The 18997-nt window shown below is 32.4% G+C and overlaps 1 protein-coding gene and 1 long non-coding RNA gene across 3 annotated transcripts; one reads left to right on the forward strand and one right to left on the reverse strand.

The window, feature by feature from the left end:
- The first annotated feature begins 113 nt into the window (after nucleotides 1-113).
- On the forward strand, nucleotides 114-1103 carry LOC123713487. Of its 2 annotated transcripts, XR_006754197.1 has the most exons (4): nucleotides 114-320; nucleotides 401-470; nucleotides 751-821; nucleotides 975-1103. It is a non-coding gene; the product is annotated as an uncharacterized LOC123713487 (long non-coding RNA). The 2 variants fall into 2 exon arrangements; XR_006754196.1 differs by lacking the exon at nucleotides 975-1103 and having other exon boundaries at nucleotides 115-320; nucleotides 751-917.
- Nucleotides 1104-1147: 44 nt separating this feature from the next.
- On the reverse strand, nucleotides 1148-15577 carry LOC123713486 (EF-hand domain-containing protein D2 homolog). The gene is made up of 3 exons (XM_045667170.1): nucleotides 15278-15577; nucleotides 3056-3220; nucleotides 1148-2057 (listed from the first exon to the last, which is right to left on the reverse strand). The coding sequence occupies exons 1-3, from the start codon at nucleotides 15445-15447 to the stop codon at nucleotides 1805-1807; spliced, it is 588 nt and encodes a 195-aa protein (XP_045523126.1). The 5' UTR covers nucleotides 15448-15577; the 3' UTR covers nucleotides 1148-1804.
- Nucleotides 15578-18997: the final 3420 nt, after the last annotated feature.

Genomic DNA, 18997 nt, shown 5'->3' on the forward strand with positions numbered 1-18997 from the left:
AGGTAGTTTAATAAAATGCAATAAGAATATTTTAATTTTTCCCTTGTGTGGTCATTAATATAAATTATGCCAAGTTTCACTTGTCACTGTTAAAAATGACAAACAAAATTTTAAATTTGTTAGCCGTAACTGTAACAGTCGTCAGTGTATCAAAAAAATAATTAGTATTACAACAAATCAGCAATTGTTTATTGATATATATTAAGCATACTAATATATTTTATTTCTAAAGTTAATAGACTATTTAAAATGTCTGTACAACAATTACAGATCGAATTACAAAACGAACTAGTAACAATGAATCAACTGTCACAGTTGATGTAAGTATAAAATTTTTAATTTGTATAAATATTATTACTATTACTTCATGATGGGTAGTATATTATTTATTATGATTTAGAACGTCAGAGTTGAGGCAGATTAAAGAATTAACAAACCCCGGGGGAGAATTGGAGAATAACGTGAAACAGGTAGTGTATTATGTTCAATTATGAGAAAAAAAATTGTTGCTGATGCTGCTGCATTGCGGCAACATTAACAATAATAGTGCTGTATTATTGTTAATCTTGCACTCAGATCTAATAATATTAGTATTATTAAGTTTTTTTATTGCACATGAATATACATTTACTGTTTCTTTTTTGTAAAATGTAATTTATGTGAAAATGCTAACAAATTCCAAATTTTCAACACTCACAATAAAACTTAACATTTTAATATGCTGATTTTATTAAGAAGTTTTTTTTTCAGAATGTTTCTCTTATGAAGGAGTTGGCTACATTAAAAAATATTAATTTATCAAGCATTCCACCTTTTGATCGGTTGGTTCAAAATAATTTAGACTCTAATCAAAACTTAAGTTAGTAATAAGTATATACTTATTAGTTTGAATAATAAATAATTTCCTTTTACTATTATTTTTTTTTATTTTACTATTTTCTTACTACTACTACTTAATGTCCTATAACCCCTAGATGGGGCAGAGGGCGTCCACAGTGAGTTTTCATCGCGTTCAGTCTTAAGCCTCGTGTTTCACCTCGCTCCAAGTCTTTCCTCCTCTCTTTGCCTCATCTGCAACTGTTCGGCGCCAGGTTTATTTGAGACGATTTACTTTACTTGGTATATTAAAAAAAAACAAATATTTTTTTTATTTACAAATTTAATTTCCATAATAAATAAAATAATAATTGGATAGCTTGGCATAATCCATACAAATACGATTAACAAGGAATTTAGGTTGAAAAACATGGTTTGCCTTTGGTTAATTTTTAATGTAAAGACAAAAAACAGAAAATTTACCTTACAAAGTTTACCTAAAGTTTAGACCGTAACCCACTATTGTTATATTTTGAGGAAGTAACTAAGATTCTTAACATATATCTCTCATACATATACTTAACAAGTTATACAATTAAAAATATGAAAGTATTCTGTTGACATTACCAGGGACCTAGATGCAAACTAGTTCACTCCTACTATGCATCAAAATTCGTAACGCATTGAGCAAAGCATAAGGAAGTCATCAAACGAATGCTTTTTGCGCTTACGTGTTGAAAACATAAAGATTGGAATTACATCAAGGTGATTGGACCAAATATCGAAATAACAGTTTCAGCAGCATAGCTGTAATATTTTTGCCAGAAAACTTCTCGAAAATGTAAAGATAAACCTATATTGACCGAAAACACTCAACTCTTTTAACTTATATAAAATTATTTTACAAGATACACCTACAATATACATCTTAAACATATTACATGGTAACAGCTTATGGACTAGATACAACAACCTAACCTAGCTCTAATTAATGTTGAAAGATCGCAGATTTTTCTTTGAACCTCTGTTTCCTTAAAGCCTTTTCTTCTGCCTCGCGACGTTTTTCTTCCTGTTCTTGTATTATTTCGTCGTGGAACTTGTTAGTTTTAGATAGTTCTTCGATTTTAGCTTCGAAGAAATTTTTCGCCCCGTTAACTCCTACTTGATCTACGTTTATTTCGGTCAGTCTCGCGAATGCTTCCAACCCTGAATCCGATTCGAGTTCTCCTGCTCTCGCTTTTCTGTAAACAATTAAAATAGTTTCATGTTTAATATTTCATCTATCTATAGAAGATTCCGGGTAGAGTTTAGCACGTAACGCAGGATTCAAAGAAATTAATAAAAGCTTTAATACAAACGCTGCGATTGATATTCATAATATAAACAGAGAAAAATCGCTAGGTTAGATAAAACTTCTTAAAAGTACGGCGTCTACAAATTCCAATAAAGCTGTATTGATTGTTTCGCCTCGTCAGAGCCAGACAAGTCTGGCGGATGGCGCCTTATAAGGTCTAAACTTGGACACTCTTGATATTCTTGAAAAACCTAACCAGTATTTAATGTACTTACTATATTATACGGTTACGTGAAATAATGGCTCACAGGATGACGATTTCTATCCGTATTTAATAATTCATTATTTAACAAAACAACGATTATATTGGAAACTTAGATAATTAGTGATATTATTCCTGTGATCGTTTCTTTGTAAATCGCCTTCAGAACTAATTTATGCATACGTGTGTTTTTTTCGTCTTGATAATTTTGACAATGATCATTCCCACCAAGAACCGAATTCTCTTGTTATATGTTAAAATATGGCGATTTTAATTTTAGAATATCTAAGTTTTGCCATAAATACTGTTGCATAAACTCTTTTCTTTTTAAACTTTTATTTTGAATTTGGAATAAGTATATAGTTTTAGAGGACATAGCCTGCTTTTAAGGGCACTGCGACATTGAGTCTCTCAAAAAATCTTTGAAGCAAACAGTGACGAAATTTCCTTTGGAAACAGTTCGTAAATCCATAGATTCGTCGCCAAACGGATTAAATGCCTGTATAAAATCCAAGGTAGCCAAGATAATATGTAAGTATAAATTTTAATAATATTACATACATGAAGTAATCATAAAAAAATGTATTTTCATTTGTAACACAACTTGTGGGTACACGAGTATGATAGGACCTTGATACTTTGGAGTTCTTAGCCCATAAGGACATCGGATCTACTGAACTAACCTGTATATAAGTAAGAACTCCCTAAAACTAATTCTGTTGTCGCCATCTTCATCTACTTCTGAAATCATGGCTTTTAATCCAAGGTGTGTTTGAGGAGCCCCTAAACGTTCCATCATGCGTTTTACTTCGTTCAAGTCTAGAAAGCCATCTCGCCCCTCGTCAAATCTGAAAGAAAAGTCATTCAATATTAGCTATTTATTTAATGCAATCAAAAGCTTTGTTAAATAAAATAGATCTTATAAAAACAATCTATGGGAAAAACATATCTAGGGAAACAATACCATAGAACAATTTCTCTTAAAGGTCAGAAATTGTATGCATTAAAAACTTATTAGACAATGTAAAAAGTCTATTCTGTTTGCCGACTTTAAAGAATTTTTCCATTAGTTTATAATAACTTATTTCAACCAAGTCTTATGATTAATGTTAGAAAACCTATCATATATATTTATGATACTAGGAGAGTTAATGCATATTTAAATAGCATGCATAGGAAATACTTTAACTGTAATTGAGATGATATGTAATTATAAATAAACCTTAAAATATTACTGTGTGTAAACAAATCTATACCTACTTGCAAAAATGGGATAAAATGTAATAAGACTCTTAATAAGGATCTTGTATCTCTGATATGCAACGATACTTTTTATTTAATAAACCTAGGTCAGAAAATGTATTTTTTAGTGGCTGGTTTATATTAGGTACATTCTACATTTCTTGTAATTTTATTGAACACTATCGACCCGGTTTGGCACGGGAAACTCGTAAACCTTGGAGAATTATACATTTAAAACTTCCTCATTAATCATTATATATATTAGTGTAAAGCGCAATAACCTCCTAGTAGTTTTTGAGTTTATCGCGAACAGATAAACGCGGGGAGGATATACATATAAATATTACATAGATATAATTGTCAAGCTTTACGTTATGTTCGTAAGTAATGTTAAACCGTTGTTTTCCTATTTACTTTGCTCTTACTAGACGTTAAAGTCTAGCTTAATATATTCCCTATGATAGTCGCCTTGTATAAGAATTTTCAAAATCGCTTAAATAGATCTAAAGATTACCTCAACAACCTCGCAAAATTTCACAATAATTTTAGTAGGTATAGATCTGTAAAAGTAACGTTGGAAACTTCACAGACTGAACTGCTTGTGAAGCAAAACGTAAGAATACTCGAGAGTCATTTCGTAGCATTGATTGTTCTTTCCTTTCAAGTCGAGCATAGACTGACGTTTCACAAATTGCAAGCATTTCAATAGGACCGTTACACTTACGTAAGAGGTAACATATTTATGTCCCATGTGGAAAGTGGGTTACATACCAATCGTGTCATATGAATATAAAAAAATTATGCGTGTCACGTTATTGTAATACAATTGGGGCTATTAGCAACATTGTAGAACGATACTTATTTTTAAAATACGTAATTATATATGAATCAGAGAAAGAGAACTTTTTACTATCGATACGATCTATGTAGACGGCCGGTTAAAAGCCTTGAGGAAAGAGGAAATGCCTCATACAAAATTAAAATAACTGTAGTATGGTCGACGGAAACTCTTTGATGTGAAACATGTCTTATATTTAAAAAAAAATGAAAGCTTAGCAATATGTAAACGAACCAAAACTAATTGTCAACTACTATTCCTCTAGTTCTGAAGATAAAATAAAGAATTTTTATACGACGCTAGCGATCCCAAACTCAAACATATTCAAAGCAAATAAACTAAACATTATTTATAGATAGAATTTAGCCTACCCTCAGAGGTTTTATGTCATAAATAAATTTCGGGTCTTGGGGGTCATATTTTATTTATCATTTGTTGGAAATTTGAATCGACTAGTTCATTTATTGATAATCTTAATGAATGTTTAATATCAAATATGACACCAATGTTTCTTAGATAAATACTAATTGCTTTCTGATTTAAATAAAACTTTGTTTTGTGCATCTGAAATTTATTTGTAATATAAGTGAACTGAGAGGGTAACATTCAGAATTAGAAAACGTGGATTTTGATCTATAGAAACGATTAGTTTATTTGATATATTTTTAAGCCTTATTTTCGGAACCTACTACAATTCTAGAGGGATGTAAAAACGTCGAACTAGACTTAGCGGAATCAGTTTTCGCTAAGTCTCGAATTTGAGAATGTACCTTGCCTTGTTGGAGGCATCCTTGTTTAAACAAAGGTAGCAATACTAAATTCTACATTCGTCAACTTCTTTACCTGATTAAACGTGAATAAAAAATAATAATGTATTTACTTAACCAAACAATCACAATTCCACTGTGTTAGTTACAATACTGTACTAAATATTGGTTATATTAATATAAATTAATAACTACAGAAAAGAACCACTTATTATCATGTAGGTGCTTATCTAAGTTGAGATCGGCTTAAATGAAAATCTGAATGACGGCCAAGATCACTTGACCTTAAATTAAAGCAAGCTACAAAAGAACTCCCACCTACCCTCCCACGTACACATTTTTAGTATTACATAATTCTTAAATCTAGGTATAATATTGTTGTTTTAGTTTTAACCCTAAAATATTGTTTTGTTGTTTCTATGATTGTCAATTAGCTGTGTTTTTTTTAAATTCTAAATTTGAATTTCGTCTTGTTATAAATGGAAATTAAATTATAAAATTATTGTTAGGAAATTGTTCTTCAATATACTCCTTTCTAAAATTCTTTAATATACTCCTATACGTATATAGAATATTACAAAAACATGCCTAGGTGTTTTGAGAGAGATTCTTACGTGTACACAGGTGTACAAATATAAGATTGGTAACGTCTAGGTAGGCTGTAGTTTACACAATCACATAGGCGTATATAGAGAGGCAGCTGGGTGAGCCGTGCCCACGTGCTTGGGTTACAGATTTGACATTCTAGTCACCTAAGAAAATTCATTAAGAGATCCAGGCAAATAACACCAATGAAAATATTTCCATCTATATTGTCCAGTATCGCTCAGAATTGCCGCATTAATCTGACTTTACAGTACAGTGATCTGTGACTTGACCCCTTGGCGTTGCGTAGAGATGTCGATGGTCTCTCCGAAATACCACGAAGAGTGCTCAGTGGTGTTGTTCGGATTAATACCTGCAACTGAGTTTTATCACCGGACTTCGAGACAAAATACGAAATTCAACCCCTATCTCTGTGGATCATCGGACCTTGACGTCCGTCGATCCACTACTGAGTGTTTAAAGCTTTTGCAGCGTACCACCACTATATGGAACCGGCTTCCCACGGATTTATTTCCAAACAAAATTTGACTTGGGGTCCTTAAAGAAAAGAGCATACCACTTCTTAAAAGGCCAGCAAAGCACTTCGCTGGCTCTCTGTCAATGTTCGTGTCTATGGGCGACGGAATGTTTTAACATCAGGTGAGCCTTCTGCCCGTTTGACCCCTGTTATATAAAAAGGTGGCAATTCAAGAATGGTGTTGTGTGTTGGGAGTTGAAATATTATGGACTCCAAATACAAATCTTCTCGTACTAAGAAGAGTAATGAAGGAGAATTGTTTAGAATATATGAAAGTTCGCAGCCCCTTAAAGCATTTTGCTATTATTTTTCACAAAATGTAATTAACGCAATCAAAACGAGGGGTAATGAGTTTCTTGCCAGGTTTTTACTAGTTTACTTCTGGTACTTTGGACTATGACCAAACGGAAAATCTGCTAGATGTATTGAAATAATTTTCACATTGTTCACACCCTCCTACCACTCACTCACACATACACGTATAGATCCTCTTTCTCTATCACACACACATACACACACTCACACGCACACGCACACGCACACGCACACGCACACGCACACCCTCACATACACCCATACCCTTTATCTCTACTTCTAATTAGTTGACTGTTTGGTTTTGCTTTATTTCCTTATTAAAAAATCGGTAAATTTGTTTGCCTACCCATATATGTATGTACCTCTTGTTACCACTCCATGACTCTGCTGTGGAATGGAAGCCTGGTTATCCATATCACAGGTTCTTACGTAGTTTGAAAAGTCGTGGGGAAGGTAGTGGGAGACTGGCTCCCAATACCTTCTTAACTGTAATTTTATTGTTTGTTACAAATGTTATATAGTAGAAAAGAAAAATTATTATTATTAGTTTTACACGCCCGATCTACATCCTTGATTTGGGAAGCTAACACGATAGCTAAGGATCATTTATACTTTAATGACGTTCATATGTCTAGAATATGCCACCCATATGATAAATTAATATTTTGATTTAAACTCTATATACTATATAAACATAACTCTATATACTAGTTATATTGTATATCTAGTGCTAATAAATCTCGTTTGTAAAGAAGTCAATGTATTCGATGTCAACATTCTATATTCAAATTCATAATGACAAAGTGACCGCTTGTTCTGAATGTAAATGCATTCTGCGGCAAACATAATGCAGACACCTTTATAGGGCTGCTACGATGAGATTTCTTTAATTTAAAGTATGCAATACTTTTTGTTTATTTAATAAGTTTATGCATAGTATTGTCTTTTGTTAAAATAGCTTTTACAAATTAAGAACAACACTTTTTGAACGGGTTAAAGCTATGTATTATTATTAAAAACTTATAATTATTTACATAATTCTAAATTTTAATTTTTTTTCCGACGTTTCGCGTACTTTTCAGCGTGCGTGGTCACGGTGACTGAAGACAAAAGGTGTTAAATGTCAAAAGTATCACAGCTGCAGAGAAAGTTGTGTTATCTGTATTTAATAATAATACATAGCTTTAATCCGTTCAAAAAGTGTTTTTCTTAAGTTTATGCAGTATATAACTAAGTAAGTATATATGTAATAACTCAGTGCAATTGTGATGAAGAATATGCCATGATATAACGTTGTATAAACAGAAACATAATAATAGTACAGTAAAGTAAACTATAGGCTTTGAAGTATACTTTATTAAAGTTAACAATAATGACTGTTCTACATATGTACATAAATACGTAACATGAGATGAGTAATAATTATTTAATTAATTGCTTCAATTGACGTACTCTGCAGTACTACGTTTTAGAGTATTGTCTTCAACTATAACTTGGTAGCGACATCTACAATCTGCTCTTACAAATCACTGCGATGACGTCATACCCTGAAACGGGAAGTTAGTGCGACATTATGGCCGCTAAGGATATAGACTTCTCGACCTTAGGTACTGGGGCCTTCAGGGGGGGCAGCATGTGGTTAGACTGGTCGAGGATTCTCCCTTTAGGTTGGAGAAACAATACATAAGCCTTCCTCCACAAGTTTATGAGATCCTAATTCGATATTATTTTTTCTTATTTTGTTCAGGAAGAAGGTGTGATCTTTTGTTATTTCGCAGGTTAACGGGTAACAAAAGTCAGAACGATGGCGCTGTCAGTAGGGCCAATATTTATATAAATACCAAATAAACCCAATAATATTCAGATATTATACAATTTAAACGAAGGAGAAGGTAATCAATTGACGTGCAATTATTATTTTTTATTTGACCAATCACAGTCTTGCGAAAAGTTTCTCCTTTGTTTTCACGACCCTGAACCTGTAGTTACAATGTATAGTATTTTTAAATAGACGTATAGCATACTTGCCATTTCCTTTATAGTGAAAAGGATAACGGTAAGGAAAAACCATTCTGTTCAATATTTTATCAATTGCATTTATCGAAATTAATATATCTAAGCTTACTGTATCTAAGATAAACTTTTATTTTAGGAAAATTTATCTTTTTACACGTTTATTAACTACTATTTAACAAGAATTATACGAACAAATGTATGAATAATAAGAATACATTTTTTTGCAGCACGTAACAGCTATAGACGTAATTAGAACTAAACACAGCACATACATCGTTTAAATATTATACTTTGCGCACAAATATCAGGAAAATGCTTTTGTCGTAAATGAAAACTATTTTGTAAGGGATACTAATGACGTGGAAGTTGATCTGAAATGTGTAGCAATAGCAATAATGAGAGAACCTTTTTGTGTTTTCAATTTTTCCGCTGCTACCGAAGATGTGTCTTGGTCTACGAAGCGACTAACTTCTAGAGTTCCCTTTTCTATGTCACATCCTGTCAATTGCTTACTGATCAGTCTTAATTCTAGTTATATTCATACACACGCAGTTTGTTCATTAATGTCATAGGTAATCATCCAGTATTCTCTGTTTTGTAGCCACAGATATATGTTAAAAAGTTACGATGAGCCTTATGTCAGCATGACAGTTTCTGACAAATGTTTTTTTTTCTCCAGCAGTTTGTTTGATCTTGGTCTTATAATTTATTCTAATCCAAAATTTAAATTTTGATGTAACACTGTCGGTATATATAATAATTAAAACGTTTAATAACTTTCGCGCTAAACTGGGTAAGATTATGCAAGATAAACGTATTGACTATGCTAATATTAATCTGTGCAAAGAGGCGATCACACATTTAATTTACTATATTCGACCCAATGCCACCGTTCATATTACATAAAGCAAATTAATTATTAATTAAGAAACTCGGAAATGGCCTTACATAAGTAGTAATTTATACTGAGTTAAACTTAGCTGCATAATCGTTTTGTGTATGGAATTGTTTTGATGTACAGTAATCTTTCGAAGTGAGATATTTTCCAAATTAAAATTATTTGGTAAACTTTAGTTATATTACCGGCAATTTTTTTTTCAAATATACTCAAGGCTGTATACAAAAAACCATATTTCATACCGGGTTTAAACCAATTATCATAACACTTATTAGAGAGATATAAATTTCAATTTTATTAACGTGTTTATTATTTTAGAAACCGCAAAAACTTTAGTTAACTCTAAAATGCATTCGCGAAAACACTAACAACGCAGGCAAAAAATTAATACCTCGCTTAAAGAGTTTAATACCTCATAGTGAAGTAATAGCTATTAGCATTAGTAATAAGTCTATTTACTGTGTTATGTACAATATAAGCTGAAAAATAATAAAAATATTGATAAATTATAAGGATTATAAAGTCTTGTTTTGGATTATTGCGCGAAAAAACAAAACAACTGAAAAGCCTAGTCGGCCCCCGGTGGTTAAAAAAATACCCCAACGCGTCAATTGTCACGAATGGCCTATATTTTTTTAGGGCGCCAAAAGTACTATTGTCTAATTGGATTTCAACGGCCAGTTCGTTAGCCTAACACTCGCCCGTTATTTACTGTATCCTAATTTTATATTTGTCTTGTGACCTAAATGTTGTAATTCTTGTTTCATAAACACTGACGCTTAAGATAAGCAAAGATGTAAGAATACACGTGTTACGAAAATGGTAATTCTGTATAAGGCAGAAATACATTTTGTATTTGGTGTAGTATTACTTGCGAGAAAAAGACATTATAGTTCAACAGATTATAGCTAATTATTACAATTTTATCAATATTGCGTTATAGTAGTGGGTTGCCTCATATAACTTGTATGTATACAATATTATCATCGTGTATACTTTACGGCTGCCTTGAGAATTTAACTGTACAAAATGGTTGATTATGGTTGTATATATCAGAAGATTATTGTTTATGTGCAAAAAGAAAACAATTGCGTATCAAAAAATCACATTGAAACTGCTATTTCCTAACCGTTTCGCGTTTGTTATCGTATTCTAAATTTGAATTACCGAGTAAAATTTCCTCTACCGCAACGCTGACCGAATTCCAAATTTAAATCTTTAGAAAAGTCACCGCAGAACTTAAATCGTATCTATATAATTCCGCTAACACGATGTGTTTTAGTATTTTATTTTTTTCTAAATAATAAATGAGTAAATTTAAATTATATTTGCGCTTTATTTTTTTTTCCTCTAAAACAAATTGTGAAAGATTTAAAACTATGCTGTTACTCCAACAATAGAAGTATTCATTTAAGACTTTCAAGTACGCACTATGTATATCGTTCACGTTTTTAAATGTAAAGGTCTTCAGAATATGACCTCACGATTATTTACAAGTTCCATATATCAAGTATGACAATTAGCATGTTATATTATCTGAGAACATAAAAATAAACAGTGTGTGTTATATAAATAACATTTATTATACGTGATTCAAATAGTAATATTTTATTTTACCAGAATAAGCATAAACCAAATTATGAAAAGCCGAAGAATTGTAAGCTATGAGACGCTAATAATATTTCAGAAATTGACCTAAAGGTTCTACTAGGTCATAAAAACCCAAAAAAAAAAAGTATTTCAGAAATGGAACTTTATAGTAAGTGGTCTATGGTAAACAACTTAAAAATTTATAATGTTACATACATGGGTTTATTAATCCCACAGATTAAATTATATTTTTTTTTAAATGGAATCCTAGCGCTAATGCTATGTTGCTGCCTTTCCATTAGGGATAAATTAATAATGCTATGTTGTGTTGTCATGTGAATGTTCGCGAAACTTAATAAAATAAATAAAAAATATTGTGGGAAACTAATATCATTAAGATCATTTAATCTAAATCTGAAATGTTTTATTTAATTAAGTTTTACATAAAAAAGTTTTGTTTCGACAATTTTATTGTGCTCTATGCATACGCGACAAATAATGTATGTTTACAAATTTGAAAATCGTGTTTTAAAGTTTGTAAAGGTCAATTATGGCAATGTATATTAAACTTCCTTCATTTTAATCTGTGTAAGATTTTGCTTTTACAAAAAGCGTGACTCCCATAAAACTTCGTGACGCTACCTATTGTTAATAAATATTTTGCGTGACTCAGTATAAAACGTATAAAATACTGGTATAGGAAATAAAGAATCTTGATTTTCCTTAGATGCACTATTGTGTAATTTTCTACGACATTGCGTGACTCATAATTAAAAAGGAAACAATAGATATATCAATAAAGATGTATTATTGTATAAGATACAAAAAATATATCTTTGTTCATTAACTATCTTCCATAGGAAATGTTAGACAAATTTAAAAATGGTTGCCTGAGTTTGAAAGAAAGTCGCTCCGAATAAATATCGTGTAAAAGATTATACTTTTATTTAATTTATGTGTCTTCTGTCTATGTGCGCTGTGACTTTTCACAGCGCACATTTCAACATGGAATGAAATGAGTAGGTACTTTTCTCTCAGTTTGGTCGATTAAGGTTTATCATGATTAAGGAGCGTAATTAGTGTACCAAACGAGAATAAAGTCATAAATTATATTTTCAAATTTAGAATTTTGCTTTTGTTTGTAACGTTTGCTTTGTTATTTGTTTTGATTGTTGGTCCCGAAATGACTTCCTGAAATTGTAATACATGATGCCCGTATCTTATCATATTAAGTATATCACCACGCGGGTAAATAAATACTAATTACGTATATCAAGTATGGTTCTGGTTTTGTTACGGGATACATATAGGGAATTTATGTGTTAGGTATATAACGATTTTATCACGTGACTATGGGTGATAAAATAAAATGACCTCGATGTTGAATGATAGTAAATTGCGAGGGTGATACGAGGGCACTGTTGGCGATGAAGTAATTCGTGACAAAACCAAGTCAAGACATCGTTTATATATTTTATACGCTTCCGACCAGTGTCAATCCCATTATTTTAACTGCAGTGATAGCATTGGCTATATTGCGTGTCTTTGTCCTGAGGTCGGACGGTAAACTACGGAATACCAATAAATAAACGCTGACAGTGAAAATAATTAAACACTAGGAAAGAACAGAAATCGGATAACGAGACCAAAGAACCTAGATGTCAGTGGATATGATATATAGTAATTATTTAATAAAAATAAATAAATCAATGGCGCTACAACCTTTTAGGTCTGGGCCTCAGATTTCTGTATCTGTTTCATGATCGTTTGTGAATTGAATTGGCAAGTAGGTGATCCGCCTTCTGTGCCTGACACAAACCGTCAACTTTTTGGGTCTAAGGCAAGCCGGTTTCCTCACGATGTTTTCCTTCACCGTTCGAGCTAATGTTAAATGCGCAGATAGTAAGAAACTTTGCATATTGGTGCACGGCCCGGGATCGAACCTACGACCTCTGAGGATGTGAGTCGCACGCTGAAGCCACTAGGCCAACACTGCTCTGTGTATGTAATACATAATTAATATTTTAATTTATTTTGATTAGTTTTCCTTTCACTCAAAAACCTTGCGCCAGGCGTGTCTTTCGACTACATCTTGAGGGATAAATTTTTTAACAAAATATATTCTATAGCTTTCTTTTTTTAAAATTATTTAAAAAGGACGCTTTCATAATTCTACGACCTAGTTCTTTTTCAAAATGGAACAAAACACGATCGCGGAATAAAATTTTAATTTAATTTAAAGGGTAACCATTATCGCCCTTCGTAAACATAACAGTGAGTCACACATTGATTTTGTCGCATATCACACTTCCTCTTTTAAAAGTAACTCCAATAAACTGTGGACACTCATATCAACTTCCGGTTAGTATTAGAAAAAAAAACTCATGATTCATTAAGTTATTTTTCCCATCTGCATTGTACCTACATAAGACTTATGGTACCAAACGTAAGCTGTTTGCGACACATATAAAATACATAGTACCTAATACACTTAGTGATTTTTAACAAAGACTAAATACCAATTTTGATTGACACATGAACAAATAATTATTAAAACATTTAGATAACCAACTTAATGTGAAATAAAGTAACAAACATTTTGTTGTTTATCTGCTTTGAACATTTCAAGTCAAATCATTTAAAGTAAAAATTTACACTAACGTTAAAACAGTTAGTCAGATTAAGGCTGTATTAGTAATACGGATGACCGGAAATGATTGATAATTACATAATATACACCTGTGAAATCGTATTTATTCATCGGAAGTTAAAGGTTTTAAATTATCGAAACATGTTATGAATACGGAAAGAAAATGACGATATTATAATGAATGGCAAATGACTAACTGTTGACAAAATCAAAACATATTTATTAAATAAACCTTACGCATTGGTGACTAATTTGTAAAAATACGTCCATAGTATTATTCAGTTTTAATGACGTCACGCATTGTATTTAAAAGTGATTTAACAATTAACTAATCTTGCTTAACACACTTGTATAGATACAATTCGACTAGCGTCATGAACTTCCGCAAGATACCCTCGTCTGTGCACTCGTAAATATAAAATTCGTCTACAAAAGTTTGAATGGCATTGAAAATGAAACTATAGCAACCGTGTGAATTTATTAGCGTGTGATAGTTGAAAACGAAAGTCATTAAGTCATGGATATCATAAAATATAAATAGTATATTCTGGTAAACAGAATATTCTCAGCCATTGAATTTTATCTCCCACGTCGCATCGCAGGAGTCGAAATGCTCAGTTTAAATGCTACTAAATAAATGTCAATGTATTACAAAATACTTTTTCATTCTCATCATGTAAAATCAATACGATATTGTTACCTTACAGTAATTTATTTATAAAGCCTACCGTGTCTTTACACCAGTGGCTGCGATTCATATTGTTAGTAATAATAATTTTACCTCGTTTATGGACAATATGTCATTTAAAGCAAAAGTTAAAATATACAGATATTAATCAAAAATAAACTTATTTTTTACAATATTAAAATTTATATCAATTAGGATATGTCAAACACCGAATAAGTATACAACAAACATTTCTAATTCGTGAAGCTACATATATCGTCTTTTGTAGATCAAAATGAAAAGAGGTCTTAACATAAAAATTTTGGCTAATAGCGATGAGGCTGGATCGCAGTTATGAACCACGATTCACAATAATGATGGTTACCAGAATGGCCCCGCATTTTATTTACGAGACAAGTTCGCAAAAACTTAACAGTTCTAATGAAAAATAATGACATTCGCTCCTATTACCAATTCAATGAAAATGAATTCAATTTATCTCTCACTATCATTATGAGGCACTTATAATATACTGTTCCATTTGTTTTTATTTATTATATATTACGACGAAATTTTACCTTCTTATCTAATAAGAACTTAATCGTGCTAGATAAAATTGTAGACTTGATAATACTGTTGTACGCCTGCTGTGTATTTTATAAATACACAAAATAAGTTCATAATAATTTAAACCTGTTGTTCTAGACTCATTAGCAACCTTGCAACGGAATAAGCGCCGCTAACTAAGATTAGGTTATTGAAAAACATCTGTATCCCTTTAAACTTAGAAGGTACTCACTTGTTGAAGGTTTGCTCGTACTGTTTTATTTCCTTTCTGCTAAATTCGTGGAACTCGGTGAATACATTGACGAATTTATATTTCGGTTTAATGTCTAAGCCCTCGTCGAGTTTGTCGTTGATCGCCTGTCTCCTCATTAGAATTCCGCTTAGTTCTTCGGTAGCTGCCATTTTTCGCGCGTTTAAAGTTATTTGTGCGCTGTTGCACTCGCGTGGCGACTTGAGAGCGACCTTGCTAAGACTGGCAATCGGGCTTCGGAGCGACTAGCGTGTTGGCGCGGGCCGCGATTGCCTGCCACTAAGGTAACGCCTACGAAATGCTCTGCGCAATCTGGGGCTTGTCGCAATTAAACTCCGCGCACTTAAATCTAGCGACGAATACTGAAACAGTTAAGAGACAATTAAAGTAAATATTGAACTCACGAATGACTCACGACTACACTGATATGATTACATAATCAGTCATCTTTTGGCTGACGTAATTGCTTTTGAATTAATGAATTAAAATTACACTCTTGGGTCCCTACCAACCCTTGTTTAATGTACGAAAATTGTTATGGGAAATGCTAGTGTCATTAATTTTATTTATGCTATTAGTTTGGTATATTATATTTAAGAAATACTTTAAAATACATGTTATTGTAAAGTTTTACTAAAAACAATTCAATCTCCACTTAATTTACTCACATCCACTTGACAACTTTCGAGTGTTCTCAGGTTTAGAACGTCGACTTCCTTTTTTGAATTTGATTTACTTTGAAAGGAAGTGACAAATTTAAAGTGAATTTTGTTTCTATTACAGGAAGTTGACGTTCTCGACTATTTTTGAATATCGAAACTATTCAAACAGTGTTCGTATATCAAACATTGGATAATGAGTGTCACAGTTCAAGCCAAGTCCCAACTCTGAATCTTACCCTTAGATCGAAAAAATCAATCCGAATCAGGGAGGAAACGGTTTACCAACAAAGTTTTACAAAAAATTGTCTTATATACCAAATGATACTAGATGCTGTCTTTCCTCAGTACTGACAATGTATGTATGAAGATATTAAAATCTTAAAACAAATTAGACTTATACTATAATACACAGTACATAATTGAGTAATACCAACGTATTACAGATCGGCTTTATTCTCCCTCAAAGTTTTCTACAAAGTGTACTAAGGTGAGTATTCTGAAGAATTGTTTGGGTTTATCACTACTGAATCGTTATAAAACCGAATCATTATAAAGCCATCGTAAAATTGAAATTTCAATATCATCTTGAAGTCCACAGTCCGCTTCACAAGACACTATGTTTTCAAACCAGCGAACTGTGGAATTATTCACAAAAATACATACGCTATCTCTACCGTACTCAGCCAATACGATAATGTCGAAATTAAAAAATTATTGTATAAAATATATAAAATTAAATACATAATATCGCTACTGTGAACTCACTCTGCGAACATATAAAAATTTCGATAGATCTGGAACATGCGCAACATATCTATTAATGAGGATCTGTGCAACACATTGGTTCTGGCTTTTGGAATCGTAAACAACCTTCGCCTTCACTGTCGCACAAATTCCCTTGGTACAAAGAAACCGAGTTCTTGAAGAACACCAACTTGGTTCCTCACCAACCGTCGCAAGACAAAAGTCCCTCCACTATAATAGGGATTTTATAATTAGTCGCTGCACTACTACTACATAAACTAAAAATAACGTTATTAAAACTATCTAGTTGAGGTGCTGGCTTCGGTTTCTAAATCGCAGCGTAGCAGCGTAGTTGCTGCGAAGTTTCATGTCAAAAGTCACATGTGGTATTCTAAATTTGAAATATGTCCAAGATCTTGCGATTTATGTAAATCATTATTTACCGACACCTTCTTCGGCTACGAATCAGTACGATGGCGTCATATCCTAATTCGCTATATCGCTGAGGATATACATATACAACTTCTGGACCTCGCCACTGGGGCCTTCGAGCAATTCAGTGACTCGTCGTGGATCCCCGTGGATTTCTTTAGGTAAAAATAAGAGCAACACCGTTCTTCTTCCACAAATACTTATGTACTTGCTTCATATCAACGGCCATGCAACTTGATCTCTTGTTCAATTATTTAACAGAAACGCAAAACATTACTTGATTCGAAATCGACATATTTTTATTCTAATGTAAGAAAACTTAGACATCCGGAAGCAGCCACTCCTCTACGGAAAACGAATTTATTAAAGCCTATATGGAATGCTACCAAACATATTCCCAGTTTTTGTACTTGTTTAAATTGACAGTGAAAGCGAAGTTAAAACGTGTTACGAAATACGCACAATTCGCTCGTTGCGGTTCCTATATTGGAATGAAACGGACGGTTAAAGCTTAATAAATAATTTCATTACATTCATGACAACTGCATCATTGATTAACATGTTCAAGATTCTACTACAGCTCAAAAGGATTCGTTTATCATTGCAATTTTATCAAGAAAATTAGTTGTAAAAAGTGAAATCGTTAACGTTGTTCCGACTACAATATTTAAAACATGTAAACATAGTAATTTAAACGATTTTTAACCAATAATAAATAATTTCTATGATTTAGTTATAGAAAAAAGGATTTTTCCAATGTCTTCTGCCCCTACCTGCCTCCTTTGGAGACGCTGGATAACCCCAAGAAAATTGGTACTACTTGAACATCAACTTCAGATGAGGACCTTAAGTGGCGCCTTTTCTTGAGATATTCAACTTATTCAATTGTGGAATGGAGAGTGTACTTACTTCTTGTACTTCTAATTATCCTTCATAAATTGCCAAGACTTGTTGAGATCTAGAGAAAATACTAAATAATGATGTTTGTTAACAAAAAACATATCTTCACAATACTACTTACACTTCCTGTACTAGGTCAACGGCATGCTTTAAATAAGTGGTTGCCTGGAAGAGATCGCTCGAAAGCGATAAGGCCAGTTGCCGTCCTTTCATTTAATTATGTTAAATTTTATATTGTTATGCAACGAAGTGATAAATAATATACTAAAGTATATTTTTTCACTGATTATGTAAACCACTCACGTATAACAAAGAACAATGCTAATTAATTAAATACTTTCAATGCTAAATGGAACGCTATTTATTTTTTATTGATAAAAGCTTGCCAACGCTCAGCCCACTGATACATTGGTTAAAGAACTACATAATAAAATGATTAATGTGACAAGCACGAATAGGCAAACATGACACGAAGAGATAATACAAATATTCAACAAAACCATTAAAATTACACAAACTAGACGAAAATCTATTTTAAAGCGTGAGGCAGCAATTATGGATACCCAGACCTAACGCGTTTATAAGAATGCTCAATCTGGACATGGGTGAGCTTTGTCCAAAACGCGGGACGAATAGAAGGGACCAACGGAATGACAAATTTTGTTAAAAGGTTGCGGCAATCAACCAGGTTCTTTAAATATCTTAATTGCAAACGATGTGATATCAATTCTACGATTCAATAACAACATCTTAAAGTACGCTGGCCTGGTTTGGATGTTGGCAACTTTTTTGTCGAGTTGCCACTGGATAAATGTAGCGACATTAATCTTTTTCTTCTTGTAATGCTATGCTTATAATGCTGAAGAGTGGCTATACTAATATCGATCTTTTTTCGCACTCCTCTACTGCTTCATTTAAGAATAGGTTAAAACAACTATTCGAGTAGTAAACCTTGTATCTTTCT

This window comes from Pieris brassicae, chromosome 8 (assembly GCF_905147105.1).
Source record: "Pieris brassicae chromosome 8, ilPieBrab1.1, whole genome shotgun sequence".
NCBI lineage: Eukaryota > Metazoa > Arthropoda > Insecta > Lepidoptera > Pieridae > Pieris > Pieris brassicae.

What these genes read in the sequence shown, in the direction of transcription:
- LOC123713486 (XM_045667170.1), bottom strand. Translation starts at nt 15,447, where the DNA reads ATGGCAGCTACCGAAGAACTAAGCGGAATTCTAATGAGGAGACAGGCG. An exon ending in TACGAGCAAACCTTCAACAA is followed by an intron (nt 3,221 to 15,277) that starts GTGAGTACCTTC and finishes CTTTTCTTTCAG; the next exon opens with ATTTGACGAGGGGCGAGATG. An exon ending in GAGTTCTTACTTATATACAG is followed by an intron (nt 2,058 to 3,055) that starts GTTAGTTCAGTA and finishes AATTGTTTACAG; the next exon opens with AAAAGCGAGAGCAGGAGAAC.